This window comes from Sebastes fasciatus, chromosome 19 (assembly GCF_043250625.1).
Source record: "Sebastes fasciatus isolate fSebFas1 chromosome 19, fSebFas1.pri, whole genome shotgun sequence".
NCBI lineage: Eukaryota > Metazoa > Chordata > Actinopteri > Perciformes > Sebastidae > Sebastes > Sebastes fasciatus.
Window position 1 is genome coordinate 24,789,604 of NC_133813.1, and position 21,328 is coordinate 24,810,931.

Consider the following 21,328-nt stretch of genomic DNA (forward strand, 5'->3'; position numbering starts at 1 on the left):
TGCCTGTTTGCCTGCCTTCACTCATACACCGCGCTCGTTCTCGCTCTATCGCTCCACCTCATGTGCATGCGCGCACACTACACACTGCGGAAGAGTTAGTTTAGCTCTGAGAATATCTAGTGAAGGTACAGTGGACGTTTGCGCAGAAATAACTGCTGCAGCTCCTCCAGACCAACAGAGGTTTCCCGTGTCTTGTGAAGTGACGGGGCTCCGCAGAGAGAAACGTTATCGTCTCCGACCAAAACTCCGGTGTCTCCCCTGTTCCCTCCGACCGCGGTCGGGAGGCTGAGGCAGGAAAAGCCAACACTAGGATCAGCATTGATTCATGGAGAGACCTTCGTCTGGTCAGCTAACATTACTGCCAAGCAGGTGTAATATAGAGTGATGTTGTGGTTTTAGATGACGTGTGTCGCCTCACTGTTTTGAGCGATGCTCGTTCATGTCTATGTAGAGCGAGCACAAGAGCGAGCAACAGGACGCTGACTTTCATTGACTTAACGGCCACAGGTGTCGCTGTTAACAAGCAACAGTCCCTTTAAATTATAAAAAAATCTACTAGTTTATGCAACTATCGTCCTGTTTTAACCGTCGCAGGCACTGTAGTAACGTAACTACCGGTAAAAAATGTGTGGCACGTTCAGTTGGGCTCTTTTCTGTCAGCGCAGGTGTAAATCGGGTAAATTTCAGCAGGTAAATCGGCTGTAGATCAGCGAGGGTATGCGGCGATTTTCGAAAAAATCATCGACTTGTTCCAAGTGATTATCGAATAGTATTTTTGTTTGGAATGCACATCAGATTTTACTGCACATGTGTTGTACCCTAAAAATATGATGCATTGATAACATGTGACATCTCCTCTTTTCACCCTCCTTGCTCTTAGTGCTCCTAATGGTCCCGTGTGACTCTGGCTGCTTTGTTGAAAACACTTAAACCAAAACCAAGCACCACCCACCGCCCACCGGCCTGAGTGAACTTTCTCATTTTACAGCTAAACAGTCAGCCCTTATGCTTTGTCACGGCCGTCACTGTTTGATACCTCCGCACATGGCACCCTTTAGCGGCAGTATGAGTCGTTTCCATTAACAAGAATGTAAACCCATCAACGACAGGGAAAGTGCTGTGGTGACGTAGTTTAAAAAGCGAAAGAGACACACAGGGTTGGTGGGAGGAGAGGTGGATGGGTCCAACAAACACAAGGCTTTCCTCCAGGAGACCGCTGTTTGTGTCCCGTGCATTAAGTTTCACTTTCACTTTATAATCAGCTGTTCGTTCGTGTCCTGTGTTCACAACCTCAAGTCACATTTTTACTGTACATACGTAATAATTTAAAACCCAACAATGTAGTTTTTTCTAAACCTAACTGAGTGGTTTTGTTGCCTAAACATAGGCAAGCGTTTTTGTTTAATACACAACATTAAGCACATACTTACTGCGAGCGCAAATGTGACGCTGAGGGGTCTACAGCACGTGTTTACTGCAACCTGAAAGTGACGCCGAGGGGTCTGACAAAGCGTCAGTATGTGACAAGACGGGATGAGAACGTGTTGAAACAGTACACCAAAATATGTTTCTGAAAACATTTGAGGCAAGAAATAGGCATTACAGTAACAGATTATTGATTTATATTTAATCAAAGCTGCCTAGTTTGAGAGTTTGATCGGAGTTTGCGAGTTTTGTGAGCAGTGATCGACAGCTGCTGATTGGTTGTTTTCCTTCGGGCGTGTTGAAATATTGCCAATGCCATTAGGAGCACTGAAAGGAGGCAGAGGAAGATGCTTTTTCAGAGATTATCTATCTCATGCACTATACTGTCAGGATATATACTGACAGTTCCATAAAAATAAATATTTTTTTTGTCATATTTGCTCAAAGTTACTGACTGCAGCTTTAAGTGTAGCTGGGAAAGAAATGTCAATGATGATGAATGCAGATTTTGGCACAATAGGGAACTGAATTATGATTTATGAATCAGCAAAAATGGATAATACCCCATATGTTGAATGGCTTCTGTGATTTCTTTTTTTCCTATTTAATAAAAGAACTGCAATACATTCATGGAGATAAATGATGTACAGCAGGAATCCCTCCCCACCCCCCTCTACTGTACGATCTCATTACATCGTAACCCCAGGGCAGCTTGTTCAGTACTGTGGGTCTAATGTTGGTTTGTCTGTGTGTGTGTGTGTGTGTGTGTGTGTGTGTGTGTGTGTATACATGTATGCTTGCATGCTGCCATAGCTTAGCTCATACTTCACATAAGAGGATGAAAAGAGGCAAAGGTCAGAGAACAAATGTATGTTGACGGTTTTGTGTTGATTACCTTTTGGTAACATTTGTTCTTTATTTTTTTCAATCTTGTGAAGAGCTCATTGCATGGGTGGAATATGGTCGCAAAAAAGTACAAAATGCAAGTCTCCCTAAAAAAAACAAAATTAATTAAAAAATAATAAATAACTTTTTGTTTTACATGGCAATAATTGTTTAAAATGACCAGCATGTTGCGACCAACATAGGTCTGCAGGGTCATTAGGCTGTCGAAACTAAGAGCCAATCAGCTCTTTGATCAGGTGACAGCCAGGCTTTTCCCATCATGCCCTGGGTCTTTTAGTCGGTGGAGAGCAGTTCTAAAAATTGCGGCCGCCTCGATCTCGTGAGGTTATCGTTGCCCACTTGTGCACGACATCAGAGCAAGTCGGGAACAAGTCGGACACAAGCATGCATTCCGCGGCGATCGATTCTGCGCAGGCCTGGCTCATCTCCAACGAGCCTATTGTCAGCATTCAGCAGTAGCTTGCCTGCACCTATATTGCGTTACACGAATCAGTAGAGTGGGAGGGTGGTTCTCCATCAATGTGCAAGCCTATTGGTCAAAAAAAAAAGGGAATGACACATCATCGATCAAGCCTAAGGGCCCTATTTTAACCATTATATTCTATTTTAGCATACAATTATTAAATCATGTTTATAATAATGTCATTTTCGATACATTTTGAGGTAAATATTGGGGTAAATTGGCAGCAATTCCAAAGAAACTTCAAATAGGTTACTTGCTTATTATCACCGAGTTACCATGAAATTTGCGGACCTGTAAAATGAAGTGTTACCATTTTGTTCTTTACTTTTGTTTGAACTTTTATGCGGTCTTCACAGGGTTCATTTTTTAATGCACAAGGGGGGACAGAGGACATTAATGTATTTCTGGATTGGAGGTTTCTCAGGTAAATAACAAGGCTGAGATTCTGCTGAAGGCGCCAGCATCACAGTGGGGATATGTCTTGGTTTTGATTAACGTTCGCATGTAGCTAAGACCTCTTAAGCAGTGCAAAGGCTCAGGGAGACAGAGTGGAGTATCGGGGATGAAAGGTTTGATAAATTCAACCAGCCACTATGCACGTAGTCTATCAGCCCACACATTTAGTGGCAAGCAATTGGATCCAGCCTACACAAAAGACACATAGAGAAAGCTATACTCCCTGCTGTTCAGAGCACATCTCTTATGTTTGACACTTCGGTTATTACTGATTTCGATCACTAGTGAATTTTATTTAGTGATAAAATCTGCACTCCTTATAGGGACCAATTTTACGTGAAACCTTAATAGCACTCTATAAATTCTAACCGTTGCAGCTTTCGCAGCATGTGCAACCTGTAGGAGTCCAATAACAATCAAATAATTGTTTGTATTTCTCGCTGATGAAAAGACGAGAGTTTATAATGAGAAAGCTTGGCATTACTGCCTGCACAGATGTCTGATGTCATCAAAGACTGATTGTTATGTGTCCTGCTGGCTGCCCTGATGTTCACGCACTGTTCTGTTGCCTCATTAGTAGTCTGATATTGACACAGTTAATCAAATAATACTCACGAAAACCTCACAAAGCGTAAATGTTGTTTTGATATACTGCAGATACAACAATTATTTACATTTTCATTTAAAAGGGAGACATTTATATTCTATTCGTTATAGTTTCATGATGGCGCCCGCCTATTAGTAGTGCATTAGATGGAATAGTGTTCCCGTATCTGTCTGATGGATACCTTGTTTTTGAAACAGCCAATCAAACGTCAGCGTTCTATCATAGACGGAGCAGACTGATCTAGACAGCAGCCTGCTTAACAACACAAGAGCCACAGACTTAGAACAACCACATTAGCTTCCCTCTATAGTCTCCTTATCTAACTCACAGACATGAACACACGTCTTGTCCTGCACCTTATCCTGCTGAACGAGCAGCCAAACAAACATTCACTGGGGGAAAAGTGCTAATGTCAGTTTGCAGGCTAGATGGCTAATTAGCTGCTCAGCTGCAGCACATTAAACAGCATGTAAACGTAGCTGCAAAATGACACTTTGGTCCGGTTAGATGCTGTTTTACTCTTCAATATCACTACATTGTACTGATTTATATGTGAATTTAGCACATCCTATAAGCAACCAAACTTAAAGGTCCTATTTTATAAAAAAGTGAGATTTTTCTGTTTGTTTTTATTCTAAAGCAGGCTTAAGTCCTATATAAATACTGTGAAAGTATCGAAACGCTCAATCCACAGGGAAATACACACAGCTCGTATTCAGAAACTCTGCATTTGAAACAAGCCGTCAGGATTTCTGTCCATTTGTGATGTCACAAATATACAATATTTAGACCCTTTACACAGATTTAAACGTAAACATTCTAAATGTGTCCCAGTGTATTCCAGGTTGCAGTGTATGTGAATGTCATCAGCTGACAGGAAGTACACATGGACCCGAGCAGTTGCCTAGCAAAGCAATTCTGTTGCAATTTCGTCACAATTCCGTAGAAATGCGCTAAAACAGAGCGTTTAAGACAGAGGGTAAATACAGGTATTTTCAATCAGACAGTATGAGGAAAATAAAGTTGTTTTTTAACATTACAGCATGTAAACATGTTCTAGTAGAAACACAAAATATAAGTATGATCCTGAGATATGGGTCCTTTAAAGCTTCAGTAGGCAACACATTTTTGCCGTCATTGCGCAAAAATTCCATAATACATAATAAAAACCTCCTCATGGCTCTATTTTCAGGTTTTAAACAATTAAGCCTGTGACGCGAGACTTTGACCGATCACAGGTCATTTCAGAGAGAAAGCGTTTCTATTGGCTGTGCTCCGGCTGGTGGGCGGTGCTTGGTATTTCCTCAGCAGATCTCAACATGGCTGCTGGGTCACAAACGTTCTCATTTTACAGCTAAACAGTACACTACAAGATGTTTCTGAAAACATTTGAGGAGAGAAATAGACATTACAGTAACAGAATATTGATTCATATTCGATCAGCGCTGCCTAGTTTGACCGTTTGGTCGGAGTTCGCGAGTGAATGACTTGTGGCTCTCATAGATGGAAGCTGGATTGCAGACACCAGACACCGTCTAACTGGTTGTTTTCTTCCGGTATGTGAAATCTTACAGATGATGTTAGGAGCACCAGAGGACTCCAGAGGACACAGAGGCACATGATTTTTTTCAGATTACCTTTCCGTACGAACTGACTGTTTCATAAAAATTACTTTTTTTTATTCATATTTGCTCCATTTCTACCTACTGCTGCTGTAATGTTAGATTTTCTCAGAGGAGGGAAACACATTTGCTTACTATTTTGTTGTGGTTTATACAGTAAGACAACCGCTATCCATCACAGGAAACAGTTCTGCGATATCAGGCGACGAGCCAAACAAAAATTGGCGGCGAACCATTTGGGACGTTTTGTTAAAGGGAGGGGGCATCCACCAGCTTGTCTCTGACATCTGCACAATATGCAGCCATTTTCATATTAGAGCCTCTTTTCTCTTCAAAATCAAATGCAAGTGTGCTTGGTGGTTATGTAAAACTACTTTAAAAAACATTTTTTGCCTTTTTTTTAGGCTAATATGGTGCTGCCTGGGTTAACAAGAGTTTAATCAACAAGGTTGTCTGACTGCATTTGTTTGCTTGATGTTGAAGTCCCACCTCTGCTACCTGTATCTCGTTGTAGAAAGTGCAAAAAAAAAAAAAATTCTTACACAGCACATGATGGGCATTAAGCTATGACAAGTCTTTCCTCATAAAATTTTGTCTATAACCATTTTGATTTTGTATTTTTTTTTTTTAATCCAATATGTTTTAGGTTTTCATATAAAGCCGTGAAGGTAGTTTCAGTATTGTACTACCAGTTTGTTTATGTGATGTGACCTAACAGAAGTAAGACATTATTACTGAGAGCATACATCTTGTTGGACCAGCAATTGTAATTTATCTAAAAATCTAACGTAATTTGTAATTTTGGGGGCTTTTAATAATCTAATGCTAAAGTTAAAATAAAGCTAATGCTAATAATAATAATAATAATAATAAAAATAATAATAATAATAATAATTCTTAGATTCTTAAATATTTAATCACGATAAATGGCATGATTGTCAATAGTTAATCATGATTTATGGCAAATTAATCCCACATCTTTTTTATCTGTTCAAAATGTACCTTAAAGGGAGATTTGGCAAGTATTTAATATTCTTATCAACACGGGAGTGGGCAAAAGTGCTTGCTTTATACAAATGCACAGTATGTATATATTTATTATTGGAAATCAATTAACAACACAAAACAATGAAAGATATTGTCCAGAAACTCTCACAGGTAGACTCGTGGGTACCCATAGAACCCATTTTCATTCACATATCTGGAGGTCAGAGGTCAAGGGACCTATTTGAAAATGGCCATGTCAGTTTTTCCCTCACCAAAATGTAGCGTAAGTTTAGAGCGTTACTTAACCTCTTTATTGACAAGCCAATGGATTCATTAGGTTTTGTAGTTTCATATGATGCCAGTATCTTCACTCTAGCTTTAAAACTGAGCCCGCTACGAGGTAAAACATCACAAGTTGTGTTAATGCGTTAAAGAAATGAGTGGCTTTTTGCGTTAATGCGTTATTATCGCGTTAACTTTGACAGCACTATACTTAATATATGATACAGGTTTCGGCATCTATATATCCTGATGTTTGCCTCAGGCTGATAATTATCATTGCTGGAAATCTATCTTTGATGAGAGAACATACATATTTCAACGTATTTAGTGTCAGGAGAAAAATATCAGATAATCAGCAGTTTAATTCATTACATCAGTGGGTTTGCATTATGCCATCTGCATACATTTGCTTATTAATTTCTGGGCATACATACTGAATAAAAGAAGACTCCTCTCTCTTTGACCCGTAGGGGATCAAGTAGAAGAATATTGGCACAGTATCATAAATATGGCACAGTGCTTCCTTTAATATAATGTGGTTTTAAGATTGTTCTACTTAATTATTTTTATTATCATTATTATTATTACTACTACATTACAAGTACGGAATGTAATACTTGTAAATAATACAATTTTTTTTATTCTTCAGAATAATTTAAAGATATTCAAAAATGTCAATGAAAGCATTTATGTGTGTTATTGCATGTATGCAAAATGTCAATAAAAGCTGTTAGAAAGCCGGTAAATGTGCTAATCACGAGGCCAACGTTACACTCGCCTCTCAAAACATTTCAGTGGAACAAAGTGGACCTGACTTCCAATGTCTAAATGTCTGAAACATTTCAGCTGTATTGACACGTGTTTTTCATCCTGATTGGAAGTTTGCACTCCAAAGCAGGTCTCACAGCCATGGTGAATCAATATTGGAGGAGCAAAGCCCTTGTTCTCTGTGTTTATAGATCCATGCCTTCTGCTGGACTTTGCTTCCTCTGCACATTCTGATCACTGTCTGTCTGCTGCCGACGTGACTGGAGAACTGCAATTTATGCTGCCTTTATTTATAGACAGATACGGGAACGCGAGTTCAGCCTCATACTATCTTTGGTGATGGTATATCTGACAGTTATGCACATTTTAAAGACTATTCAAACATTAAAGGTCCCATATTATGCTCATTGTTAGGTTCATATTTGTATTTTGTGTTTCTACTTGAACATGTTTACATGCTGTAATGTTTAAAAAAAAAAATATTTTCCTCATACTGTCTGCCTGAATATGCCTGTATTTATCCTCTGTCTGACACGCTCCGTTTTAGCTCATTTCAACGGAATTGCAATGGAATTGCGTTGCTAGACAACAGTTTGGGTCCATGTTTACTTCCTGTCAACTGATGTCATTCACATAAACTGCAACAGGAAATAAACTGGGACACATTTTAAGAATGTTTATGTTTAAAACCATGTAATGGTCTAATTATTGTATATTTGTGACATCACAAATGGACAGAAATCCTGACGGCTTGTTTCAAACGCACAATTTATGAATACAGGCTGTGCGTATTTCTCCGTATATTGAACGTTTCAATACTTTCACAGTATTTCTATAGCACTTACACCTGCTTTATAATATAACAGACATGACAATCTCACATTTTACAATATGGGACCTTTAAATCAAATTGAAGATACTTTATATATTTGTTGCACACATTCTGCCGCTAACTTTAGTTCTTTCAACTCTTATTTGACATCTGACGACATAATAATTACACAGTATGTGCATCAATACGGCGCCTGTAATTCGAGGAAGGTGATATTTACGAAAAGAGCTGCATAATTATGTGCGTATACCTTGAATTTATCTCACACTGTCAGCACCAGCCTTTGCAAAATCGTCCTTAGTGCACATCAACATAATTACTTAGAGCCATGCATGTGGCTCTCTCAAAGTTTTATGCAATGCACATTATAATATAGAGGACAGGAGACAGTTTTCTTTTGGAGGAGAAGGTGCCCTGGACTCTAATCCCAGCGCATTACAAAACTGTCTGCTGCTTTTAAATGAGATGAGAAGAGTTAATGTGATTGGCCATTACTGAAGGCTGCGCCAACTCTATGCTCCGATAATATATTCCTGAACAATGTGTTTAACCCTATTTCACCCTTTTCCACATTACTATTCTGCCTGTAGTCACCAAAGTATGTTCGCCCCCTTTGTTTTGGTGAAAAAACATGTAATAGTTCCCAATGACCATAATGGATTCTGATTAATACTGGCTTCTTCGTTGGCTTTATATTAATTAGTTTGTGGCAATTTGATTAAACACAAATGTATCTAGAAATATACATCATATAAGCACAATAAATACTGAAAAAAGGAACAACATTTTGAAACTGGGCCCCTGTATGAGACAGGACTTTAGGATTATATAATGACTTAGTCCTCATTTTAAAAGGTGCACTGTGTAATGCCTATAGCCACATGCTCCAAAGATATAGGGGCAGCATTTAACCTCTACTGCTGGGTCCATACAATCTGAATTCACAGTTTGCACTACTAACAGCAGGGCAAGAATACGCAAAGTTCGCCCAAACTGCTGAAACTCTGAGAGACAGAATAACACTATTAACGTATAATCTTGACATGTGGCGTCGGCCTATAGTTTACATTAGCCATCTGTGTTTCGTCCTCCCCACCGATGTGGGAAGGCTTCGCTGAGAGTGCAGCGTGCGGCGGCTCCAGGAAATGGAACTTCAGTTAGCGGCTGTGGCGACTCAGATTCATCTGGTAAGAACCCCGGCGCCAGGAGTGACAGCCGGCTGGTGGTGGAGCGCTGGGTCTAAACTGTGTATCGGCAGCAACAGAAAGTTTACTGATCCTGTTGGGAGTCTCCAAGAGCTAAATGCTAACAGAGGGCCGTCCGTGTCCGCGAGTGCACACTCTACTCTCGGTGACGTTTTCTTCTGGCGGAGAGGGGGTGACAAACTGAGGGTGCGAGACGTTTTCTCGTTTCTGCCACTTTGGAATTAATCCAATAAAACAAACAATCATTATGCACACGGACCATGGGTGTTTTATTGACAAGCCCTAGGTGCAGCTCTAATTCTTTGTCCTCTGGACTGAGGGGCAAACTGGACGCTTCAGTGACTCTATATCGTCTCTCAAGGAACAACAAAACAATACAAGCCAGTGTTAGCTGTTTAGCGTTCCCATTTCAGTAGATATCTCTGCAACACGTCTTTGACGTAACGATAACACTGTAACTTCACATTCTGTTGATCATTTTTTGATGTTTTAAACTAATATTCTAGCCACATCTTACACATTTCACCTTTAAGGCGCTTTATGATTGCTTTTGTTAATTAAACCACCACAGAGCAACTACACACACGCACACGCACACGCACACACACACACACACACACTGAACCTGGAGCTTCCAGGGCCCCTGGGGCAGTTTACCACTAAGCTTTAGTCAGTAATTAAGCCTAAAAGTGTGCATCATTAAAGGGCCAGTGTGTCGCATTTCGAGGGATCAATTAGCAGAAATGGAATGTAATATTCATGACTATGTTTTCATTGGTGTATAATCACCTGAAACTAAGAATAGTGTTTTCGTTAGCTTAGGATGAGCCCTTCATATCTAGGAGCGGGTCCTCTTCACGGAGTTCGCCATGTTGTGGAAAAAACTTGAATTCAATATAAGAGACATCATCAACATTTAGTTTGATTTAGTATGATTATGTATTCTTAATCCCATTCCTTACAAGGTATGTTAAGTCAAGTCAAGTCAATTTTATTTAAATAGCCCAATATCATAAATCTGTAGAGCATACAACACCCTCTGTTCTGAAGAATACAGAGTTATGAAACAAAAGTAACACCAAACACAATAAGTGAGCAGCCGTTCCCACTGTACTGTACACTACCTACTTTATGCCCTACAGTATGTGTACACAGCAATGTTTGTTTCACTTGATAGAGCAAGCCTATTAAACCGCTATTCCATCCTGTTAGAAGAGAAAGAGCCATTCATTGTGAGTTTCAAACAAGTCATTACTAACTCTCAGAGGATACTATACCCGATAGGTGAAAGCTATCTTGCATGCCTGCCTTCCCATTAACTAACTCACCGATATACTCAATCACCAATCCATCCCTTATAGCCCTTTAGACAGAGCCTCACCTCTTGACATATGCTTCAGGTCCATCGGCCTTGATCAGCATGAGACATGCAGTCCATTCAGCTTTGCAGTAACTTTGTGTGTGTGTGTGTGTGTGTGTGTGTGTGTGTGTGTGTGTGTGTGTGTGCTGTATAGATACTCTCTCCTCTCAACACCTCCTGCCTTCCTTTCCTCAGAAACTGACTCAGCACCCACTGTCAGGTCTGCTTAATTTTGTCATGGTTGACTTCCTGCTACCTGGAGTCTCATCTGCCAGAGCCCCTTAATCCACTTGTCACTCACGACAACTAAAAGCTAGGAAGGGGGCTCCTTGAATGAAGACGAGGAGGTGGAGCGTTGGTGAGGTGTATGGGAGAGTTGGATTGGAGTTTTTTTTTTGTGCAGGTGTGTGCATGCACAGGTGCACGGCAGCAGCTGTGAGAGTTTCAGGCTTGCAAAAATGTCAACACTATTCCAAGACTACACCAAAAGGAAGCTTTCAAAAGCAATAAAATACATCATCCTACCATGCAAGCGACGTGTTGTATAATACTAAACAGAAAATTAATTAAGTAATGAAACAAAAGAAAAAGTTAACTTTAAAGAGGGCCTATGCTTATGCTTATTTTGTGTTCATATTTGTATTTAGAGTTTCTACTAAAACATGTTTACATGCTTTAATGTTCACAAAAACGCTTTATTTTTCTCATACCGGCTGTGCCGCAGCCCCTCTGTTCACCCTCTGTCTGAAACGCTCTGTTTGAGCTCCTGCATCCAAAAGTCAGGTCTGCTCTGATTGGTCAGCTGGCCAAACTGCTGCGATTTGTTGACCGAACCAAACTCTTCGGGCTCCATCTCTGCTCTAACTAGCTTTGTTTGAGGGTGTGTCAGACTAGCCGCTAGGCGGGTATTATGCAAATGTATCACTTGGTGACATCACCACGTTACGGAAAAAAAGGTGGGATTTCAAGCGAGGCTTTTCAGGCAGTTCAACAGTGTTTCTGTGGGGGAGAGTAACGCTTTGGCATGCAAAAAACAACTATATAACACACCAAAGGAAAAGGAAAAAGCACAAAGGCATAATAGGTCCTCTTTAACTTATTGTCCACTTTCTTACTTTTTAAGTTTAATTTAGGCTGGGGGAGGCAGTTTATTTTGGCTCGATTAGGCAAATATTCCATAATAATCTTCAGTATAATGTGATTCAAGAGGTACCCCAGGGTAGGCAGTTTTCTGGATAAAAAAGCAAAAACAAATGGCAGAATTTGGAAATACAGCCCACATCTAGCAGCTCTCCTCTCTCCCCTCTCTGTCCTAAGCCCCTCCCACCAGAGGAGGGGGGTTGCATGTGCTACGAGCTTCATACAATAACCAATACAAGTACTAGTCATTCATTTCAAACATCATCCCGATCATCATTGTGATCCTGATGCCGTTATATTACTGTCCTATTTTCTTTGCAAACTTTCAGCCTTTCAGAAGACAAATCTATTAGCAACATTTTTTCTCCATCTATGAAACAATAATGATAAATGATTGATAAATCCGTCTCGGGCTAGATTTTCTAAAACCTGAAAACAGAGCCAAGAGGAGTTTTCAGACCACTTGAATTACAATATGCTGAAAGGTTACTATGGAATTTTGCGCAATGATGCCAAAAATATACAGCCTACCCCCGCATTAAGCAATGGTTCTGCTCTTTGACATCTTTTTGTTCATTGAAATAAAAATGCATTTTATCAATGCTACTTTGCCAAACCCAGTGGCAAGAAGGGCATGAGGCGTGCCTGGGATGAAGACGTGGAAAAAAAACATTGACATAATGGTCAGTCCTGAGGATGTTTAGTGATGTAGAGAGGACAGATAAGGTTAAATTAGTTTTCATGGATCTCTGTTGTCCTCCAGGATGCCTGGACACTCCTGCTGATCTGCACTGCGAAAAACTAGCAGTTTGGGTAGAATACCTTCAATAACCAAGCAGTTTGGATGGTTATTTTTTGCAACAGCCTGGTGCTGATTGTGCATGATTTAATTAAATGAGCTAGCCGCAATGGATTAGAGTTCTGTAACTGCACTTTGCTTTCATAATGTGCTTTTTTTCAATTTAGTAAAACTACAATTTCTAATGCCTCCAGACAGCTGAATTCAATCGAATGGAAAATAAAAACTTCACGCAGCCTTCATGCAGTGATGGATGAATGATATAACCCATTAATCTACGGCGACTTATGAGACTTTTCTGGCATTATTGCACATTAAAATGGTATTTTGATGCTGATGCTAATAGTGAAAAAATATCAACTTTCTTGTCCTGCACCGTTTCAACAATATGAAACTCCAAGTCCCCAGATCAGATTACCAAATTACATCAAACAGATGTGTAAGGGACAGTGTGTAGGATTTGGTCGCATCTAGTGGTGCGGATTGCAACCGACTATGTACCCCTCCGCTCATTCCTCCATTTCCAAGACAGCGGTAACGTGAGCCACTGAGTGCAAAACCGTGGTAACGTCATTCGCATCTCTCTCAGAGGCCGTCCTAACAACCTATTCCCAACTCGTCAAATATCGCTGTTTGGTCAGTACCATCGACATTGGAAACCGACGCACAGAAGCACCCTATAGCAACAGTTTGTGACGAACCGGGCTTTCAACTAACTCCAATGTAAACCCACCCGTGGCGTTATTGGACAGTCTGAGCAGCTGATGTAGTATTAATGGTGTGAGAGTCTGCTAAGGACGGATGGGAGGGGTGGTGGATGGGTCAAACAAACAAGATTTTCAACAAGGAAACCGCTGTTCGCACCCCGGCTGAAACTAAAAGTAACGTTGACTTAGTTTTCACATCAGTCATGTGAGTCGTTTAGTAACGTCCGTCCCGTGAGTCGCTTGTCACGTGAAGTTAACGTCAACCACGACCGTTTCCTAACCCTACTTAAGTGGTTATGTTGCCTAAACCTAACTTCCTGTGAAAACTGAAGTTTATTTTGAAAGGACACTATGCATGTAAAGAGAAAATATTGACATGCCTTCCCTGGTCCGTGCAAAAGTAACGCAAGAGGGGTACCCTGTACATCGGTCTCCGATGCAAAGTGACACTGACCAAGTGGCGGTATTTGATGAGTTGGTAGTGAGAATGTGTTGATCCTTCCCATAATAGCTCTACTTAAGACAGACGTCAGACAGCGGCTGGCGGTACCACGGTTTTTGGACTCTGCGGCTCACGTTACCGCAGTTTCACGGTGGGCTTCAGGTAATGTAAAAACACGAAAAGGCTCTCGCTGGAGTATAATTTGTCCGTTCTGGGCTGCAGTAGAAACATGGTGGAGCAACATGGTCGACTCTGTGAAGAGGATCTGCTCCTTATGTAGATATGAAGGGCTCATTTTAAGCTAACGAAAACACTACAATTCTTAGTTTCAGGTGATTATGCACTAATGAAAACTTAGATATGAATATTATATTCAATTTCTGCCAATAGATCCCCCGAAATGTTACACACTGTTCCTTTAACCACATGTCAAAATGTCATTCAGCTCAAACTTTTCTTTTTTTTCCGTCAATGTTCAGGACTTACTTCAATTGATATTCAAATGGGGACTCCTGAGCCCAAATTGCAAAATCACTCAGTCTGAAGTCAGACTCAAGTAGTAGAGTTCAGATGATCTTCATTTACTGCGATCATTACAGTACGGGAGGTGATGCACTATAGCAGGACGAAAGTCTACACAATCATGTGGCATTCCAATTTCTCTGTGGTGCGGCCTATTTTCGCTCCTGCAGTCTGTTTTCTGCCTCAGAATTGTGTGATTGGAGACTCGGAGAGAAGAAAAACCAGAGAAGTCTAAATAATTATGCCCACCAGGGCTTGAAATTAACACCTTCCAACTCAGCTCAGTCTAGGTCAAATTTGACTGTGGCAGGTAACACAATTCTACCTGCAGCTTTGTTGGCAGAGGGAGTTTTTTTTTCTCTGACTCTGTTTCCATATCAACACAAAGCTTCCCTGGTACTGAGGCTTCAGCTGTGTGTGCTGTAATGTATTCACTCCCACCTGCTCCTTTTAAAATATTTTTTTTCCCCATTTACTGCACAACTGTCTTCTTGTCCTTTCCTGAATGTTGTGTTATTGAGAGTAAGGAACAGGGTTGTGTGTTGGCAATAATCTGGCGATACGATATGTATCGCGATACAGGGGTTACAATTCAATATATTGCGATTGTTTTAAAATCTAATTTTAGGAAATCTATTATAGTATAAAGAAAAAAATCACCATATGAAATCTGAGTAAAAGAAAGTTTACTTTGTTTACGCAATGAGAACAGTGGGATCGGTATTTGCATTTATCACAGTCCCTGTAACATCCCACATCATAGCACTACTTTGAGAGGGTACATACTGTATGTTTGCAAATGAAATATAGTATTCAGAGTTCATCTTTGCATGTAAACTATCGATACAGTATTTTTAAGAGTCAATACCGTATCACAAAACATAATATTGCGATATTCAATATTTTCTTACACCCATAGTAAGGAATAGTGAAGCTCATAAAGTGGTATGTTTTCAACTCATCCACAGCACAGTATTGGTTTCATTGCAGCAGAAGTGCACACCAACATACTGTAGGCATGATGGCAAAGGAAAAGAGAAATTGGAGAGAATGACATTTTCCTAGCGAGCATGTTCTTTTTGTCACTATACAGCTGTTGACACATCATTTTTTGTGCATGTGTTTTGGCATATTTACTGTGAACAACCTTGGGTGGAATAACACTAGAAATGCACTGATGCATTTCACGGTCAGTAATCTACGCTTGGTTCCTCTGGGGTTATCCGGGTTCCTACACCTACATACTGGGGAGCATAATAGAAGCAAACAGTCTTTGCTGCTGAACTGGCTGACCTGTTAATCAAGTTGACATCTTCACGCAACAAAACATCCCAGAAGCTGTGCTGCACATTCACTCCAACTTTATTTTTTGGTTGCTGCATGCTCATGTATTGCCTCACAAACTGAGCAAGGTCGTAGCAGACGGGGGATGTTGTCCTGGGCTGTATTATTTATTTGTTATACAGGTACACACATTGAATTGTAATGCTCATCCCTGCCAGTTTGCTATAGGAGTGATTCACTATTAGGCACTATGTGGGGCCGGAGCTGCTTTGTTTCAGTACTTCACAAAGCGTCTTTCTTAATGTCTTAAAGCAGCAGTGGGTAGAATTGGAACAAATATGATTAAAAAAAGTTATTTTTATAAAATGGTCGCTATATCCTGACAGTAGTGCATGAGACAGGTAATCTGAAAGAAATCATGTTCCTCTGTGACCGGAGGAAAAACAACCAATCAAAGCCGAGCTGGAGCCTGCCGTCTCTGAGCCGGCTGTCAATCACTCGCGAACTCCGATCAAACGGTCAAACTAGGCGGCGCTGATCAAATATGAATCAATATTCTGTTACTGCAATGCCTATTTCTCGCCTCAAATGTTTTCAGAAACATCTTGTAGTGCACCCCCTCTCTCTCCCCGTCTCTTTTCTCTCTCTCTCTCCCGCTCTCTCTCAAAACCCAACCGGTCGCGGCAGATGGCCGCCCACCGAGAGCCCCGGTTCTGCTGTTTCTACCCGCTAAACGGGGAGTTTTTCCTGGCCACAGCGCATTCCAATGCAATGCTCTTGGTGGGATCTCTTGTTTGGCCTCTAAACTTATAGAATACTTTCTTGACCTGCTCTATATAAAAAGCGTCTCGAGATAACTTCTGTTATGATTTGACGCTATATAAAAATAAATTGAATTGAATTGAATTGAATTGAATTGAATACTGTTTAACTGTAAGATGAGAAAGTTTGTGACCTGGCAGCCATGTTGAGATCGGTTTAGGAAACACCAAGCACCACCCACGAGCCGGATTACAGCCAATAGGAACGCTCAGTAGGAACGCTCTCTCACTGAAATGACCTGTGATTGGCCAAAGTCTCCCATCACAGGCTAGATTTTCTAAAGTCTGAAAACAGAAACAACGAGGAGGTGCAGGAGTCTAGTTTTCTCCCAAAACACTTGAATTACAATATGCTGAAAGGTAATTATGGAACTTTTGCCCAATAATGCAGAAAATTATGTGCCTACTGCAGGTTTAAGTGCTTTCATTTTAGCAAGCATTTGTTGAAATGTATGGTGGAGAAACAGAAAAACAAGAAAAAATCAGTAGAAGTTGTTACATGTCTGACATTATGAGAGTGGGTTTAATAATCAGCTGACAACAATAATTTGATTTGTGTGTCTAAATGCCATTATAACAACTCCAGCTGGCACAAAGTAGAACGCAATGTTCAATGCATTATAATTATTATTACCATTATTATTATACATAATGAGAGAGAGAGAGTAATTTTGTGTTTAGTTACTGTGTTATCATGACTTTTTAAAGCTGAAGTTTATTCCAAGCTGACACCGCCTCCCTCTTCACCTGAGACAAGAAGGAACATTCGGGCTAATTACTGGAACACGGTCACAAGAGAGAGGGGTTTTCCAAAACTCTGACCTATGTGGTTTTACTCTGTGTTATTTATACTTTACAATTGCTTTCCCTGGCCCCCCTCTCCTCAGTGTCCCTGGGTGAATGAGCATGTGAATGACCACAACTGGCAAGCTGTTGCGTCAGTAGACTCACACAGCTTTTTCTTCTGACAACCAGAACAGAAAGAGGAGACTGTCTTCAGCAGAAAAAAAACAAGATATACTACTTGTTCCAAATGTCTAAATCTATATGCCCTGTTTGTTAATGTTCATGTTAAGCATATTTTCAGCACCGCCTACTGGTAACATTGTATATTTTTTTCTGTCATCTGACGAAATTCTGACGTAATTACAGATATCTGCAACATAATTTTGCCTAGTCAAAACTTTAATTCTAGATATCTGTAATTGCATTTTGACTATCCGTGACTCCAGTTTGAGATATCTACAACGTCATTCTGACTGGTCAAAATTTAATTTTAGATATCTGAAAAAGGACAATATAGATATCAACAATTGAGGAGGAATTAAAGATATCTTGAACTGGAATTATGACTAGTAAGATTTAAATTGTAGATATCTGAAATTGGAATTACGGATATCCACAATTCAGTTGTGGATATCCACAATTCACACTGTGGATACCCGCAATTGAATTGTGGATATCTGTAATGAGAAACCCCATACACAAGAATGACAAAAGTAGTTTGAATTGGACTAGTCAAAATAGAATTAGGGATTAATTGAATTAGAGTTTTGATTAGGCAAAATGATGTTGCAGATATCTCTAATGAATATTCTGTCTAGGCTTGCCATAGGCCCCCTGCAGACTCCGACCACCAGATACCATTATCATATGACGCATATGAGATTTGTTTATTATCATCACCTATTATGAAATGGGTAACATCAGATCAGACATGAGTGTGATTTGACTCGGTGGACCTGTGTCTGTTTGGTTGACACTCCGATTGGCGTTCGAATAACGTGAGTCGCTCTTGATGGCCTCCACCAGACACTTTTTCCTTAGCTATTCCTCAACAGGTAGAACGTTAATATAAAACTAGACACTTTGATATTGGTCCTGTTATTAGTACAACCAGACACACAGCACCTCTTCGTATGTCGGGGCAGGTGAACATTAACATTTGACCTCTGACGGCTCTCTATTAAATAATAGCCTGTTGCTGGTTGCTAGCTAACGTGAGCGATTTGAACCTCAGTCGGAAACGTAACGCCAAAAGTCAATACAGTACCGCTGATATGTCCGATTCAAATTCAAAAGAACGTTTGCTAACGTTAGCTTACCAGACGTTTTCCCTTCAAAATATAAACATTTAGAGCCGTAAGGTAGTCTTGCATCACTCTTAAGTTTTAAGGCATAGCCGCTAAATATATTTATTACACGGCTGTGATGAATACTTGATTCTGATTGGTCAATCACGGTGTTCCGCGGTCTGTAATTTCTTTATAACAGACCGTTGCTATGGGCGCAGCTCTGATGTCGGACTCTGGCAGACCGTTTTTTGTGTCAAATTATTGATTTTTTAAGTAAGTAGCCGTGTAATAAGCGGGATAATGTACAGCTAGCCGGTCATTATTGAGAAAGAATTGCCCTGTCTGGGATTCTTTCACAACAATGACCGGCTCGCTGTACATTATCCCTTACATAAATATTTCCTTAGAGTGTGAGCAGATCAGCCTGTTGTTGATCAGTTTATTTCTATCGATCTGTGGAGCATGACAGTTCGCCGTGACCACCCGCTGCTTTGACTAGAATGCTTTTATACCCACCAAGCTTGGATCCATAATCTCCTTCAGTTTTTTAAGCAAAAACATGTGATCCCCTTGAAATATTAAACATTTTCAATCCATCTTTTCTGCGGTTGCTGCAGTTTTCTGCACAACAACTCCTTCTCATCTCTGTTTTGGAGCTTGGAGCTCTGCTAGACAAGCCATGCTTTCTGCCCCCTATAGCTGTGCACACATCTCTGTGATGACGCTGCACAGAAACCCGTCTATATGCATACAGGAAGTATGTGAGTAGAATCACAGAGACTTCCATTCAGTCACATGCATGTATTACAATCCGTCCGGCAGCCTGCGGTAGCGTCACACCTACTCCTCTATATTCGCAAAATGTGTTAATTCTGTGAGTTTGTGTATAAATACTATAGCATCTACATAATGCTACCTTACAAGTTATTCTAATGCGGATTCAGTGGGATGCACTTTCTATGTATTGCTGTTTTGCATTTATTTGTACTATACAGTCTGCCATCTGTCTCTGGAGGAAGTGAAAATAAGGTGTTTATCTGTCAAATAGCGTTGTTTGTGCGGAGGATGGTTACACTATGTTTACGTTCTCCAGACAGGGAAGCTCTCTCATTAGCAAAGGTAGAAGTACAACAACACTGTAGCAGGAAGTCTTAAGAATGAAGGTTGGGCTTACAAAGAGAGTGACTTTGACACCAGAGACCGCAGTTTACGAGACGCAATGTGTAAGTGATATTTCCCTAACCTCAGCCATGTAGATTTAGTTGCTTATAACCTTACCATGAAGGTGGCAGATCAGAAAAAAATATGTTATTTCTGTAATACTCACAAAGGTTGTTTCGGAGAGCAGGCATTCACAAACACCTACTGTGTTGTTTTGTCACTTGAGTTTTTCTTTGTCTACTTAAGGTGGAACAGCAAAGAATATTGAAAAAAGCCATCTATGGTAATAATATATACTACTGTCTAAGACAAATATAATGTATTTTAATTATTCTGAAATCAGCATGTATAACATTGGCTGTGTGAACTCTGCATATATGACAAGAAATATAATTTCTCAGGTAATGCGCCCCGTGTTTCATTGTGTGCACGTTCAATAATGCACCGACCTTGATGGCATTGGTGGAAATCTGGATCTCGTGCAGCTTCCTCATTGTGCCGTCGCGGTCGATGAAGTAGGACGAGGCCAGCTGATGGAGGGCTTCCACGTTCTGAGTAGCGTTGGCAAGCTTCCTGTCTAGCTTGTTTTTGGCCAGGTACATAGTCAGCGCCTCCTCTCCTGCAGGTGACACATGGAAAATGGAAATATGATTAGGATTATACACACTTACTGCCTTAGAAGTTATGGGGGGAAAAGTACTTAAAGTGTTAAAATAGTAGAGTGGAGTATTTAAAGTTTCAGTTGAAGGGAATTATCTTGATTTAAGGTGCACTGAATAAATAATGTGTGTGCTGTAGATATCTTCATTTGTGAGAAATTGTCCGATCCAGGCTTTATCTCAGCAGCCGACGGAGCGCTTCACAGGAGGGATAAGTCAGAGGTCTGAACACCAAGGCAAGCAGTTTTAGCTGGAGAAACCAGATGCCCCAGTTTTCCAGGAACACTGTCTGTATTTGCTGCTTTATCCCCAGCTGGCACCGTCCCCAGAAATGTCCCCGGATTTACCCCTATTGGGATGGCATTATTTCCATGAGAGGTCTAGTGATATAGAATTTTTACCTCAATACCACAGGAATTTTATCCCGTGGAGAATACACATACTGTATATCACATCCGGCATCTTTTCTTTTTTTTTTTCAGCTACCCCAGACCAGCCTTGTATCCTAAAAATGACATTCCCATACAACAAAACTGCATTGGGAATTATGTCCATGAATTGAATTTTGTCGCGGATTATGTTTGTTTTTGACGTATCACAAATACGTTTGTAATGATCCACACAGGACACCGATGTTCGAGTCCCATGTGAATCTGAAAGTCAACGTTCACTTATTTATTTATTTATTTTTTGATTATTTTTAACACCTTTATTGATAGTGAGAGAGAGATAGTTATGAAAGGGGGAGAGAGAGGGGTTGATATGCAGCAAAAGGCCACAGGTTGGATTCGAACCCTGGGCCACA

At 40.4% G+C, this 21,328-nt stretch overlaps 1 protein-coding gene across 3 annotated transcripts in view; it reads right to left on the reverse strand.

The window, feature by feature from the left end:
- Window positions 1-21,328, reverse strand: part of brinp1 (bone morphogenetic protein/retinoic acid inducible neural-specific 1) — a 220,187-nt gene that overhangs the window by 62,209 nt on the left and 136,650 nt on the right. For all 3 annotated transcript variants that reach the window (XM_074617747.1, XM_074617746.1, XM_074617748.1), the window contains one exon: window positions 20,314-20,483. In XM_074617747.1, coding sequence (XP_074473848.1) covers window positions 20,314-20,483 — 170 coding nt within the window. The remainder of the gene's footprint in view (window positions 1-20,313; window positions 20,484-21,328) is intronic.